Source organism: Thamnophis elegans, chromosome 14 (genome assembly GCF_009769535.1).
Source record: "Thamnophis elegans isolate rThaEle1 chromosome 14, rThaEle1.pri, whole genome shotgun sequence".
NCBI lineage: Eukaryota > Metazoa > Chordata > Lepidosauria > Squamata > Colubridae > Thamnophis > Thamnophis elegans.
Window position 1 is genome coordinate 21,877,355 of NC_045554.1, and position 15,804 is coordinate 21,893,158.

The 15,804-nt window shown below is 39.7% G+C and overlaps 1 protein-coding gene across 1 annotated transcript in view; it reads right to left on the reverse strand.

The window, feature by feature from the left end:
- Positions 1-299: 299 nt before the first annotated feature.
- LOC116517880 (testis-expressed protein 2-like) overlaps positions 300-15,804 on the reverse strand; it is a 36,311-nt gene continuing 20,806 nt past the window's right edge. The window contains 3 exon segments of the mRNA XM_032231060.1: positions 300-1,828; positions 3,506-3,626; positions 4,792-4,995. Of these exon segments, the coding sequence (XP_032086951.1) occupies positions 1,703-1,828; positions 3,506-3,626; positions 4,792-4,995 (451 nt within the window). The 3' untranslated portion in view covers positions 300-1,702.

Here is a 15,804-nt window from a genome sequence, read left to right on the forward strand (position 1 = left end):
TGTCTTTAAAAATACTGTCTCTAAGTTAGCTTGAGTTTAAAGCTTAAAGCTTAAAAAAGAAACCCTAAATTTCATCCCAAATGGATCAGTTGTCACAGGATACATACTTGTGTGAAACTCAAAAACAGGATAGCTTTTTCTGCTGCAACTGTTTTATGCCACTGCTAATGTCAACTAGTTAAAGCCTTTGAACAACAAAAGATGTTTTGAAATTTTATTTTTATGCCAATCTCTAGATCTCAAGTAAATAGTCTTTACCTATGAAACATGAGGATTTTTTAAAATTTTGGAAACAGCATGACCGTTAGGGTGAATTAGCTATGGCTTATTTAATCATTATTTATTGACTAAATTCAAATCCATACATGCCAGAATGCTTTAATGTTTAATTTCTCTGTCACATGAGTAACAATAATTTATTAAATGTATACACTGCCAAACTCCCAGTGATTCTGGGCAGTTAGGAACAAGTGCAGCAGGAAAGAGGGGAAAACCCACTTCAAGGACTGTTTTGAGCCTTTATTTTCTTTCATCTTCCCTCCTGTTCTTGCAGCCATTAGATGTACGTATTATCCCAGGTTGGCAAAGCCCTTATAGTGTCCCGTTCACTAATGTCAGCTTGTGCATTGCTATTGCTTGCTTGAAACATTGCATTGTGAAGAGGATAAGAGGATCTCGTGGCAGCAGGCCTGGCGGAGCTGCTCCATGGCCCTGGGCCTCTCCTGATCAGCTTCAAGTCTCCTGCAGTTGGCTGTGGGTGTAGATAGGAAGGCAATCCGGGAGGGCCCCGGGAGGATGGGGATAAGAATCCATGCACTCAGGTAGAAAAGGTCTCTGGTCGCCTGGCAGCAGCAGTCGGTTCTTTGAGTTAATGCTCAGATAAGAGGTTCCCTGTCAGTGTTCACCTTCTTCCTGGTCCCAAGAGTTTCTGAACTGAAGCACATTTTAAAACTCAGACTAGGTCATGTTTCTTTTGAGACCTTTGGATCAAGACTGAGGAATGTGGGTGGTTCCCCTGCCCCGTATTCTTAGTCTTCAGCCTATACTGGGGTCAGAGTAAGTTGAGAACCAAAGCTTCAGTACCCAGCTTTCAGGTTGTCAATAGCCAAGAAATGGAGAGGCTGTGAATAGTCCAGATTGTGTGGTAGGAAACATCACTTGTTCCTTTTTTTCCAAAACTGTTAGTCAAGCATCTTTCCTTCTTCAAGTCTGAAATGGAAATTGCTGAGCAGTTTTGAGTCTTGGAGTCCCCAACTCCAATTGGCTTCTATCTCCCTCACCCCCCACCGCCAATATCCCTTTTGCACTAGCTAAAGGGGTCATTCACTCTTATTTCTTCCTTCACAAAGATCCTGTTCAATGTTATTGATGGTTCTGCCATTTAATAGATACTTAAAACTAAAGTTATTTGCAGAGATGCAACGTGGAGAGAATTCCAAGTAGCCAGGGGTCTTGTCATCTCTGCTGCCTTTTCTTTCTCGGCCACACATTTTGTGCTTGTCACCTACCTGGTGCATCTTCTTCTTCAACAAGCCATATCCAGACAAATCTCCTTCATCTGAAAACAGTTCCAGAGAGAAGAGAGGCCAGCAAGGAGACGTGGAGGAGAACCTTTATTCTCAAGCACAGGTTCCCTTATGACCAGGTATCTGGTTAGCTCCCTCAAGAGACTAGAGCAGGTCAACCACCAGAGGACAGCACCTCACATGTTTTTGACATCCTCAGCTAGAAGTTCTTCCTGTGGTCCTTCTATGAGAGGCTGGGATTCCAAAGCAGAATGCATCAGAGGTAAGATGATATCATCCATATTTGGCATCACCAAAATTTTCTGATGGGAAGAAGAAATGAAAAAATAAAATTAAATCTGCCTGGAGGTTTGCAAATCAAAGGCTTGATGAAGCATTGTAGCCTCCTACACTCTTACAGTGAGACTAAGGGTATCGCGGTGGAAGGGAAGCCAATGGTCAATGTGGTGGAACTGAACTTTTCAGAGAATGCACAACTACACTTAACAGAAAGCTCTTTAATATTGCAACAGGTTCCAGGCCACTTAACGTTAGAATGGCAGCTGTTTGGTTTATTCATTAAAATTATTTAATTCCCATCTTTCTATTCTTGTGTGTGCACAAGATAGTTCACTTTAACTAGAACTATTTTGACACACACACAAAAAAAAAATAAAAAAAAATTGTACTCCGATGTCTTACTAATTGAGGAATGATGGAATGTTTGTTTTAAAAGAAAATAAAACTTTTGACCCCCCCCCAAAAAAAGTTCACTTTAGACTTCCGGTGGGTGGGGCCTGACAGGGAGTTGTTATTTTTAACAGCTCTCGAATCTTGGCGTCGTTAAACTGTTTAAACAGCAATCCATCAAGCTCTTTAGCAGTTTGTTTACCCTCTCTTCGGGCCTAGAGAGGTGAGAGAGGTGAGAAATTATGCATTGGAAGCCCTCTAACTAACCCTCTCAGCCTAAACTCTGGGAGGAAGGGGGGGCACCGGCAGCATAGCAGCTCCGCACCAGGAATCATTCTGCCTCTTGTTGCAGAACGAAGGTCTTCGCTCATCCTCAGCACAAATGATTTACTGCGGACTTCAAGCCGAGCTGAACCAATATTAGTGAACTTCTAATCGTATGTATAAACCCTTAGCTCCATTTGTAAAGAATTCCTTCTGATAATTACTTGCCTTCAATGAATGCTTTTCAATGTTAATAATTAACTAATACTAATTAAGTAGCTAATGGAAGTGTGTGTGGTAAGGAAACTTGAGACTGGAAAGCAAGTGAAGTTACAAGTAGGAAGATCAGGGAAAAGAGAGGAGCAAAACATGAACTAAGTTTGAACTAAAGAATCATGTCATGCACTAAAGAAAAGGAGGGAAATGACTGTCTGCTTTTCCCAGCAATAACTGTTTCCAGGGGTCACATCTATCAACTTTTTAGCCACTTCCATTAACGATGTAGATACTATATATCCACAACACATAAGTTTGGTTAGAATTATCTTCGCTTGTTTTTTTGGTTTGGGGCATGGTTTAATATGTTGCAAATCAACCCATTGTGCAGTTTAACAAATTGGGTGGACTCAAGAAAATGGGTTAATTCAGAGCCCCAATTATATATGTTGTATGTCACATATACAGTCACTGGGATTCAGTCATGCACTACCCAAAACCGCCACTTGTTTGCTTTTTCCTTTCTGTAGCAATTAAAAAAGATGACAGTAAAGATAAGCCAGGGAGCTTTCTGTGTCATCTAAACTTCTTGCCAAGTTGAACAGGGAGAGACGAGTCTTGCACTTTAAAAGCTTCCTGGGGAACAAGGTTTGGCCATCACACATTCAGTTGCTTCCAGCTTGATTCCTTGTCAAATGCGGGGGGGGGGGGGGGCTCTCAACACCTCTTAAGGCTGCAAGAACTGCCTAGGTTTCTTGCTAAGGGACCTTAACTGAGTTCATCTTAAGATCCCTCCCAATCCTTCATTGTGGACTACATCAACCAAATACCTGGAATTCATGCTGGAGCTTCTTCTCAATCCACTCAGTGATGTGGGGGAAGGTCACCTCCCGTTCTCCTAGCTGTGGCCGTACCTTCATATCCAACTGCGGAGGGATCCGGAAGCTGTACCTGGGGCAGGGAGGCAAAAGTGATTTTACTTCTCCCTCTGAAGCATTCTTCCCACCCCCTGTCTTTTCTGCTGGAAGTTGGATGTTTTCCAATAGGCAGGAAGAACTTCATTCACCCTTCTTTGCTCGCCTAAAATGAGACTGCTTCTGGGGATCTTATCCCAACAAACTAGGATTAAAGGTTCTCTAGTTCTTAATGGGAGTTCAAAAGGCCAAAGTTATTTGTTTACAACTAGCACTCTGCCTCTTGTTACATTTCTGTCTTGCTGATGATCCAGATGTAGTTGAATTACAACTCCCAGCATCTCTCAACACTGGCCTTGCTGATTAAGTTTCTACGAGTTGTACCATATTTATAGAAAACACTGAATTAAAGATGATTAATCTTTAAGGTGGCGCAGTGGTTAAATGCATCACTGCAGGCTACTGCTAGATCAGCAGTTCAGCGGTTCAAATCCCACCGGCTCAGGGTTGACTCAGCCTTCCATCCTTCTGAGGTGGGTAAAATGAGGACCCAGATTGTTGGGGGCAATATGCTGACTCTCTGTAAACCGCTTAGAGAGGGCTGAAAGCCCTATGAAGCGGTATATAAGTCTACTGCTATTATATTTTTCCTTTCCTGTATATAAATATATAAAATGGGTTATATTTGAATAAACCCAGAGGATCTCTAAATCTTCAATCTTGACATAGTTAACTAGTCTCTGAAATTCTCAAAAATGAAAATAACTTGAGGTTCAGACTGAGCACAACGATGGGCCCCATCATTTCATATAGTCTGGAGACTCCTGGAATCAAATTCTATTTTGTAAAAGAAAAGGTAGACGTGGAAAAAAAATAATAGTTGAAAGGAACAGCAACTGTTCCTTTCTTTGCCTTAATCCGTATGTAGATATCGGGGTCATGCTCTAGAATTCCAGAACTCAGGAGAATTTACAAGAAGTGCTGCCAGGACCATCTCAACCATTTATGAACATTCCTTCTAACTGCTGCTGTCCTGGCTACTGCCAGGGATATGGTGATGGGGCAGTTTACTAAAAAGTCTCCCATTCTGCTTCCAAGTCCATGATGCCTCTCTAGGATAATGTTCAAATCTCATGCAGCCTCATCTTTGTTAGATCCAACTAGAAGGTCTGTTCCCCTCCTTCTGCTCCCTGGGCACCTACCAGATTCGATCTGTTGGAGGTGGAGGGATGTTCACAGCCAATGTGCCTGTCAGATCTTGGACCTCCACAGTCAAAAGCAGTGGAGTGTTGGAAACCTCTTCCATCTTCTTCTTAATGTATTCATTTTCAGTGGCCTTCTGGAAATATTTGGACTTGGCAATCTTGTCCACAAAACGCAAAATCTTCCGACTGGTGCTGCCACCACTGATGTAATTAAGAGAAAAGTGGAAGCAGATCATCTTTGGCTACTCAAATAGCAGGGATTAGAAATTAATACATCCAAATGGAGATATGTTCCTTTGTTCAATCTCTATGATAAGCCACTCTCCAGGCTTCACTGTGTGATTTGCCAAATGTGAGACATGACAAAGGTGAGTTGAGTCACAGTCTAGTTTAGGGACGTAAAATTGCATAAACCCTGCTGAGTTTAAGAATGTGCGGCAACTATATTCCCTGAATTTAAGCCAAAGGTGGTAAAGACAAATCAGAATGTTCCCAAAAGCAAGTACCAATGCAGAGTGGTACTGTATGGCTGGAGGACATGTAGAAACATGCACATTAGATTTGGCACCCACAAAGTGGTATTTTGGTTAAAAAAAAACCTATGGAATCTTGAGTCAATCACATTGAGGATCTGGCAACTGAGGCAGATCATTGGAGATCCACCTGCTATACTCACAACCATTTCATGGCTTCCTTGCAAGAATTCTGCCAAGAACGAATGCCTGAGAATTTCCAATTACAAGATCTTTAACCTGTTGCAGATAGAACCACTGTTCCCTGTGGAGAATAAATTATTATGAATGGTGGATGAGGTTGGAGTACAAGTTTCTGGAGGTCCAATGAGAAACTGACACCATTAACATAGACTATCGGTGAGTTAAAGTGTGCTTTACCACTCCTTGAGGTAGCACAAAGCAATACCAGACCCAAATTTGCTGTCTCATATGCTGTTTACCTCCCGCCCCATTCAATTGCTCCGACTCAGTATCAAATGTGCACTGTGTGAGGAAGCTCTCAATATAGCCAAGATTATTGGTTTTCTCATCTGGGTTGGCTGCCTCCATCACTGGGGCACTGTAGCATGAATGCGGGGATATCCCCTGAGTGTCTCTAGTCTGATCAGCCTGACCTTCCTCTTTGGTATCTCCCAAGCTTCACTATCCATCAAAGAGATACACCGAAACAAATACAACTGTACATTCCAAACAAATGACGCTGTTTTAAGGATTACACTCAACTAACATTGGACACTGGTCTACCAGGAGAGCTATCATTCTATCATTTACTCACCTTCAATGCCACTCTCATGTGCTTGTTCTAAGTGCAGTTCACCAGTTTCATAGCATGATGGGACCTACACAAATTAGATTGTCTTTTAACCATGAATGAAAGCAAATATACGTGTCTCAGGATAATATTGCGGGATCCAATCTGGGTCAGTCTCTGGGACCAGAGTTTTTATATATCTATATATCTATATCTATACTGTGTGTATGTATGTATGTATGTATGTATGTATGTATGTATGTATGTATATATATATATATATATATATATATATATATATATATGTTATATTTATGCTGATAAATAAATAAAGGGAGACTAGTATAGATCTATTTCAAGCTATTTAGCTCTCATCAGCTAGCCATACCCAAGTTTTTGGGAATCGAACCTGTGCTCTATTGCCTCCCAGGCAGGGAGTTAACCATTTGAGCTACAGAGAACGACTCCTTTATCAGCCAGCCAGGGTGGGAGGTATATACTTAAAGTCACAACCCCTGGTATGCCCAAGTATGGGAGGAAGGTCACACTTCCACTCTCTGTCATTAGGCTCGTATATATATATATATATATATATATATATATATATATATATATATATATATATATATATATAAAGAATTTTTTATTTTTGAATAAACACAGACAAACAAAACACAAAAAACACCACAAAACCATCTTCCATTACAAATTGTAGAAAGTGTGTCAATTGGTTACAAAAAACTTTCATGCATCCCTTTCAATCCCAATTCATATCAAGTTATATATTTTAAATCAAATATATTTATATATATTACTATCATCATACCTCAATCTTCATTTGACTATAATTGTTTTTACGTCCTTTTATATAAAATATTCCAAAATTTAAAGAAAAACCACATATTGGCATTCCGTTAATTGTTTCCATTATCATCCGGTAACATTACATCTTTATGACATGTTCTAAATAAAAAAATCATTATATTTACTAACAAAATTTCTAGACCTCTTTTCTTAATCACTGTTTACAATTTATATCCAATTTCCTTTATCAAACCAGTACATATATATATACATTATTTTTAACTAAATTTGACTTAATTTTTATTATAAGCTTTCATACATAACAGAATTTCTAAACTTCCTTTCGTAGTCACCATTTGCAATTTATATCAAATTTCCTCTTATCAAACCAATACATATGTATACATTATATCATTATCAATTATTTATCTAACCATATCCATTATCCATTTTTTACATAATGCTCTAAATTTAACTAAATTTGACTAATTTTTTAGTATAAGCTTTCATATAGCAACCTGTGTCTTTCCAGTAATAGTCTTGTGTCTTTTGCCATTTGTGGGATTAGTTTTCTGGTTGTTTCCTTAATATAATTTGTATGGACTTCTCTTCCCAACTTGTTGCTTGTTGCATATCTTATATAATCTCGAAACCCTCCACCTGCTTCTTTAATCAGTCATCTTTGGTTATCAATAGTGCTTCTGACAAAACTTCTCTCCTTAGATCCATCAATTCTTCTCTTTTTTCTTCTTCTATACCTTGAAATCTGGGGTAGAGCTCCTGTCCATCTATCTCCCCTTTCCATATTCCACTCTTTCTATTTCCAACCACACTCAGTTAACTGTTGGTATCAACAATTATCTTTTCTCTTTGTTCATTTTTGTTCATTTTTCCCTTCAGTTTTTAGGACTCTAACCTCCACTTTTTCCATTTGATGAACATCTTCAATTTTTCCATCAAATTTTACTGTTTTACAATCTATGTTTTCCAATCTCTTCTCAATTTTCTCTGTTACTTCTAATAATTTTTGAATTTCAAGCATAATCTTTTGCACTGTTAAGGTTTCTTTTTGATGTTGTGCCATTCTTCCAACTGGTAAACACTGCTACTCTAGCATTCAAAACTTTTTATTAGATTTGACACAAGTTCATTTATAATCTTTCAAAACAAGGCTTTGTTTTCACTTCTCTCCAGCTGCCAATGAAGTTCCCAAAGAGCACCTGTATAAACAACCCATGCTCTTCTCCTTATCACTCTCTCTAAACAAGCCGAAGAACCTTGAAGTGCAAAGTCAAAATGATCAAAGCGAAAAAAGAAAAAGCAATGTTTCCAGGATTCAAGCCTCCAGCCTCCAAGTGGCAGTGTTACTTCCTTTCCCTCTGATATTACAACACTCTTTGTATTCCTTTTATATCTTCTTTATATTCCAGGCTTAAAGAAACAAAATTCTTAAGTGAAACAAAATAGAAAAAAAAAACCCTCATCCAAACCAGTATTATAAAAATAAAGAAAAATAATTTAATCCATAGAAGTAGAAGAAAAACTAATCCATTCACTTTAAAAAATTGGAAATATTTGCAAAAATTCCAGCCATAAAAGAAAAAAAAAAGATAACACACTGTCCAATGTAGCTTAATTTTGCCGCTTATTTTCTTCTGTTTTCAAATTTAATTTAGCTTTAATTTTTTTGGGGGGGCAGTCTCTTTTATAACAATAATATTTGCACACCAGATGGACACACTTTCTGTTTCTGCTTTCCTCCCGTTCCAGAGCTGTCCCAACTTCAGCAGCTTTTCTGCCGCCGCCAAGAAGAGATTCTCTTGGATCAATTAGGGACTTTGTGGTGTCCCTGAGATCAGCAAGACTTACTCTTCCCTGTCACCGTCTCTTTGGGATGGTTTAGGTCCAAAAGGACCATCCAGCGGCAAAAGTATCGACTGCAATCTCGGAGGTCCAAGATTGCACATCATGTCATTGCGATGTCAGCTCCTGTGGGACCAGAGTTTTTGTCTTCCGAGTGTTCAGACTTGTGCTGGAGCCCATCTTCAGGGAGCTTCTCTCTAGCTCCAGCACGAATCCGAAAGCTCGGAAGACAAAACCTCTGGTCCCAGAGACTGACCCAGATTGGATTCTGTCTTTTAATCATTCTACTATACCAGTGTCGGTGAACCTTTTCGGCACCGAGTGCCTAAATGGGAGTGCATGCAGGGGAACGCTGAAATCCAGAAGAGCAGCTCCCCGATGTGTACACGTGGGAATACTGACACCAGAAGAGCAGTTCCCCAGTGTGCATACACGTGCCAGGAAGTCAAGCTTCCAGTTTTCCATGTGTTTATGTGTGCTGGTCACCTGATCCTCCGTTTTCTGGCGTGCATACGTGCATAAAGACCAACTGGCCAGTGCACATGCACACACCGAAAAGTGGAAGCACATGCGTACCAGGGAGCTGCTCTTCCAGTTTCTGGTGCTCTCACATGTGCAAAGATCAGCTGGCCAGCATGCATGTGCACGCCGGAACCCAGAAGAGCAACAGGCAACAGCTGGCATGCCTGGAGAGTTGGCTCTGCGTGCCACTTCCAGCACACACGCCATAGGTTTGCCATCACGGCACTATACCCTGCATACCCTAAATTGCGGCACAATTCAGTAGCACAAATGATCCACTGGAATTTGTGCAAAAATTATAATATTAAAACAACAATAAACTGGTGGGAACATAAGCCTGAAAAAGTCACCGAAAATCAGATGGTTAAGATCTTATGGGATTTTCGTATACAAACGGACAAAATACTGGTGCATAACGCACCAGACATCACACTGGTTGAGAAAAATAAGGTTACAATCATAGACATCGCAATACCAGGTGATAGCAGGGTCGACGAGAAAGAACATGAAAAAATCGCAAAATACCAGGACTTAAAAATCGAAATTCAACGATAATGGCACAAACCAGCAGTGGTAATTCCAGTGGTAATCGGCACACTGGGTGCTATTCCAAAAGCACTGGAATTACATTTAAATTACATTTAAAACAGTTAAAAATTGACAAAATCACCATCAGTCAAATGCAAAAAGCCGCACTGCTTGGATCTGCACGCATATTATGAAAATACGTTACGACGTCCTAGGCCTCTGGGTGGGGCCCGACTAGTAATCAATGCCAAATCCGGCAAAACAACCGGCCGCTGTGATACAATCGTATAATAATAATAACAACAACAACAACAACAAAACAACAACAACCCTCCAAGGAGCTTTAGCTTGTCGTGGTGGAGGAGCTTGCGCGCTCTAATGATCCTAAGGTCTATGCTGAACAGGTGCAGCCATATCAGACAGGTCTCAGGTGAAGGGCCAGACAAAATTTGCTCCACAACCCATTCAAATATGGTGAATACAAAAAAATGAAATTTATGCCGGCTGAACCGTTGCCCGGATTAACAGGTTCCGTTGGATACTATGGCTCCTGGGCATTCTGCACAAAATGAGCTACAGGGCTCAGCTCCCTCTGCTAGGCAACGAGGGCATGGAGCTGACAAGCTACTGGAAGAAAAAGTGAAAAATCTGGACTAGGGAAGAAAACATCTCTATTATGAAAGCTTACTATCAGTCTGAGCTGGCAAAACGTGGATTTCAAAAATGAATGTATCAGATTTGGAAGGTGAACCACATGGACTGTGATATCAGTGAACAAAGGCTAATGGACCAATGACGTGTAATTCTAAGTCACACATTTTTCACTACAGCAAAATTAATAGGAATCGAAGAGAAAGCAACAAATGGTCTGAGTATACCAACAATGAAGAGTAACATCAAGAATGATCTGCAAACTCAAAAGCAAACTGAGGAAGAAAGGGAGGAAAAGGATGCTGAAATGGATGAAGATAAAGAACAAGGGAACACTAAAGAACAAACACCAACAGTTATTGCTCAATTAGCTGAGAAAATAAAGCATCAAATGGAAGATGCTGAAAGAAACACGTTTGCCAAAGCTGAACCAAGCGAACCGGAAAGAATTGAGAAAGGTACTAAAAAAGGTCAACGAGGCTGTGCAAACTATTCAAACCATTACATTAGCTGAAACAAACCAGCTGATGTATGCAGCAGCCTTCATAACCATCAAAGAATTGGGTTTGAAAATACAAAAGAACCAAAGAGGCAAGAAGAGGAAGCCTAAATGGAAAATTCGGTTGGAATTGAAGATCAAAAAAATTCGTGGAGACTTGAGCAACTTGAAGAACCTAAGGCAAGGTCAGCTAAAGAACAAGCAGGTCAAAAGCAGCCTGGAAGCAAGATATGATTTGGAGAATAGAGAGATTGCGATAGTAATTGAAGAGCTGAAGCAAAGGGTTGTTGCCATTGCTGAAAAGATTAAAAGATATGAACACCGAGTAACTCAATTCATGGAAAACTCACAGTTCAGAGCAAATCAACACCAGTTTATAAGAGCTTAGAAAGTGGAGATGGAGTAACAACAAATGAAAAGCCTGATAAAGAGAAAGCTCTGAAATTCTAGAAGAATTTGTGGGAAAACAATAAGAACCACAACAGAAATGCAAAATGGATCAGATTGAGGATTCTATTAAAGTGCATAAAATGGAAGATGTGAAAATAACAAAATAAATGTGCAAAGACAGTCAAGAAAAGTGAAGAACTGAAGTGTACCTGGACCAGATGAGTTACATGGCTTCTGGTTAAAGGCACTTACAAGTGTGCACAAAAGATTGGCAGCCCAAATGAACCAGATCTTAAAAACACCTGAAAATGATGAATGGATGACAACTGGAAGGACATTTTTGATCCATAAAGATAAAGAAAAAGGAAAGGATCCTGGAAACTATAGGCCAATCACCTTTTTGCAAACAACATACAAGCTCCTTACTGGTATCATTGCAAACCAAATTTATGGATACTTGGAAAGAAATAACTTGCTTCCTGGAGAACAGAAAGGATGCTGCAAAAATTCAAGAGGAACAAAGGACCAACTGCTGATTGACAAACTAATCCTAAAGAAATCAAAGAAAAGACGAACCAACCTGTTCATAGGCTTGGATAAACTATAAGAAAGCATTTGATTCAGTTCCCCATAGTTGGATCAAGAATGCCTGAAAATCTTTGGCATCAGCAGCAACATACAAAAATTCATGGAAACTTCAATGAATCTCTGGAAAATGAGGCTTATAGCTAATGAAGAAGTACTGGGTGAAGTTGAAATTAAACGAGGCATTTTCCAGGGCGATTCCCTTTCACGCCTACTTTTTATACTCTCAATGCGACCACTGACAATCATTTGAAGAAGATGAACTATGGATACGAACTTGCAAAGAAAGGGCTGAAAATTTCACACTTGGTGTACATGGATGATTTGAAGCTGTTTGGTAAAACAAAAGCTGAACTGAATTTATTACTTGAAAGCACAAAAGAATTTAGCCAAGATATTGGTATGCAGTTTGGAATTGACAAATGTGCAACAATGGCAACCAAAACAGACAAGGTCATAGAAGATGATGGATAGAACTTGAGAATGAAGAAATGATAAAGGCAGTAAAAACCAGAAGAAGGCTACAAGTACTTGGGGATTTTAGAGGCCTCTGACGTAATGCATAATAAAGTCAAGGAATTAACTCCAGCCAAGTACATTCGACGAATTCGCAAAATATTAAAGTCTAAATTGAGTGGAGGAAACATCATAAAAGCCATAAATACCTGGGCTATACCTGTGGTTCAATACTCTGCAGGAATAAGTGACTAGATCCAGATGGAGTTGGACAATTTGGACAGAAAAACAAGGAAGCTTATGACAATGAATCATGCTTTGCACCCTAAAAGTGATGTTGACCAATTATATCTACCAAGAGCAGAGGGTGGTCGAGGACTGCTACAAGTAAAACGGAAGAAGAAGAAGAAGAAAAGAAGAAGAAGAAAAACACAGTTTGAATGATTACATCCAGAAAAGTGAAGAACAATGATTAAGAAAGTAAATAAAGGAGGCCTTTTAAAGACAACTAAGTCAAAAGCTGAATATAAGAAAGAAGTAATTGAGAAGCGAACTGAAAATTGGAAAAACAAAGCCATGCATGGCCAATACTTGAAAAGTATTGAAGGCAAAGCTGATCAAAAACTAACTTGGAACTGTTAAGATCAGGAGTACTGAAAAAGAAACAGAAGGCTTTATTTTGGCAGCTCAAGAACAAGCCTTAGCCGCAAACTGCATGAAGGCAAAAATTCAACATGTTACCACCAACAGCAATGTCACCTCTGTAATGAGAAGATGAGACAGTCGACCACTTGATTAGTGGGTGCTGCAAAAGTTCATAAACTGACTACCTACAAAGCCATGACCGCGTTGCTAAGATCATGCACTGGAAATTGTGCCAAAAGTTTGGATTTGAGTACAGCAAAAACCACTGGGACCATCAGATTGAGAAGGTTTTAGAGAATGAGAAAGATCTTGTGGGACTTCAGAATCCAGACTGACAGGAACTTGGCCCAAAACACACCTGACATAACAATAATTGAAAAGAAAAAAGTATGGTTCATTGACATTGCAATACCTGGTGATGCATGAATTGAAGATAAACAGCAAGAAAAAAATCACAAAATATCGGGACTTGCCAATTGAGGTTGAGCGACTGTGGAAAAAGAAATCATGTGTTGTCCCAATTGTAATTGGTGCCCTTGGAGCAATACCTAAAGGGCTACCTCGCTATTTGAAAATTCTAAATTTACCTGAAGTGAACATTCTGACTCTACAAAAAAACCACCCTAGGCTTCCAGTGGCACCGTGCTGCTCTGACGATGTCTCCTCTGAGACGCCCCAGCCCCAAGATCGCGTTACATTGCCTGGACAGTGTAAATCAGTTGTCTGGCAGTTTGAAAACTCTTTCCTCGGGAGAAGAGGAAAGAGGAGAGCTGCCAAGCGTGGGTAGAGCTACCTTAACCCCCCAGGAGTTAATTCTGGGGTTTGGAAGGTGTGAGCCCCCCTGTAGCTCGACACACTCCGCCTTCGGATGCATCTGCTTTCCGCAGATCAAAGATCCACAACCCCCCTGCAATCAATGTTTGATCTACATTTGAGTAAGAAGCAGGCAGAGCAAATACTGGAGATTTTCACAATCGCAGGTATTTTTAAACTTTAGCTCCGTTCTACAAAACTCCTTCTGTTAAAATTAACGAGATAGAAGAGAAAATGGCGCCCGAATATTGAAGGTGTGGCTGAATCGAAACTTAATAAGCTATTACATCTTAAGTGCTTTCTAATGCTAAGAGTTTAAGATCACTCAAAACAGCATTGATTTACTAATAAGCTACAAGACTTAATAATTGGACTAAGTGGTTTGTGTGGACTTAACAGTTTGGCGGAAGATAAGTTTAATTGAATAGTTGAAATGGCCTCAAAACAAGTTAGAACAACAACTACTTCAAAGAGTGCTGGCAGCTCCCCCGACAAATAAATTACAATCATTATTACCTCCCCCCTGCTGCTGAGGCTTTAACTCTTGAAGCGCTGCAAGGTGCCTTAAAAGAACAGGCTGCTGCTTTAGAACTTAAGATAGAGGGAAAGATTACATCTGCCTTTAAGGAGGTTTCGGAGGAAATATCTGGGATCAAGGAGCTAATCCAGACTCGTAACCAGCAAATAAGAGAAGACATAGTGGAAGCCTTTAAAGGTTTGGCTGCTATGTATCCTCATTGGATGATAGAGTGGAAGAAATTAACCAGCCCAATGTCAATCTAGAAAGTAAAGTTGAAGAGGTTCAAAATAAGACTGATAAGTCAGAAGCAGAAATTACAATGATACAATATAGAACGATGGAATTTGCTTTGAGAATAAGAGGCCTCAAAGAGAATAACCAAGAAAATCTGAAAGAGATTCTTGCAGAAGCCTTTGACCATTAATTGGTCAACCAAGAGCTGAGTATGATTGGCAAATGGACAAAATATACCACTGTTAATCATGGATTACCAGACAGAAACAATTACCAAGAGATATTGTAGTCTACTTTGCTACTAGGAATATAAGGAACTTGATACTACAAGAGTCCTATAAAACCAAATTGCAGATTGCAGGTCAGGAGGTGACAGTTTTGAAGGAAATTCCACCAAAAATGTTGAAATCTAGGAAAGACTATGCATTCCTAGTGGATGAACTTAAAAACCCGCCAGATACAATATAGATGGGAAATCCCAGCCGGATAAGTGGTGAATTACTGGGACAAAGGCATCATCTTAACTCAGTTTGGAAGGCCAGAGATTTTTACAGCAACGTATTAAAGGCTGGTTACCCTCCATCTCCAGGATTCAGAGAAAGGGAACAAGCAGGAGAGGTATATAATTGTAAAACTCTTTAAAACTTTTAATAAAAACAAAACAAAACAAAAACCACCCTACTGGAACACTTATATCCTTCAGCGTACCTTAACAATTCCTAGTCCTTGGTTAGGACTCAAGCTGTTGAGCTACCAACCGCCCCAAAGGCTGTGAATCTCACCAAAGATTAACCAGGCAATAATAATATAATGTGAATATTTTCTTTCTGCTTTTCAAATATATCCACTGCATGTTTTCCGAGATGGAAAAAGGACTGCACTCTATGGCTTAATATCTCAAGCAGAGACTTCCCCTGCATCACGCTTTTTGACAGTGTGCCAAATGATAAGAACCACAGCAACTCAGCATCTTTAGTGTCCTTGAATAAGATGCTGCTCAAATAATTATACTGAACTATGCAAGAAAATATTGGCACTAATGAAGTTCTAGAAACAAGCGTAATTAACTATTTTTGAAGCCTTACCCTATTGCAAACAAGAAGAAATACTGGAATCCTACAATCAAACAATTCCATCAAAGTAGGAAAACAACCCACATCCCAGCAAGTCCACATGTCCTTCTACTCTGAAGCAACCCAAACTGATTCCGTGGGTGTGCAGTGGGTTAGGATGC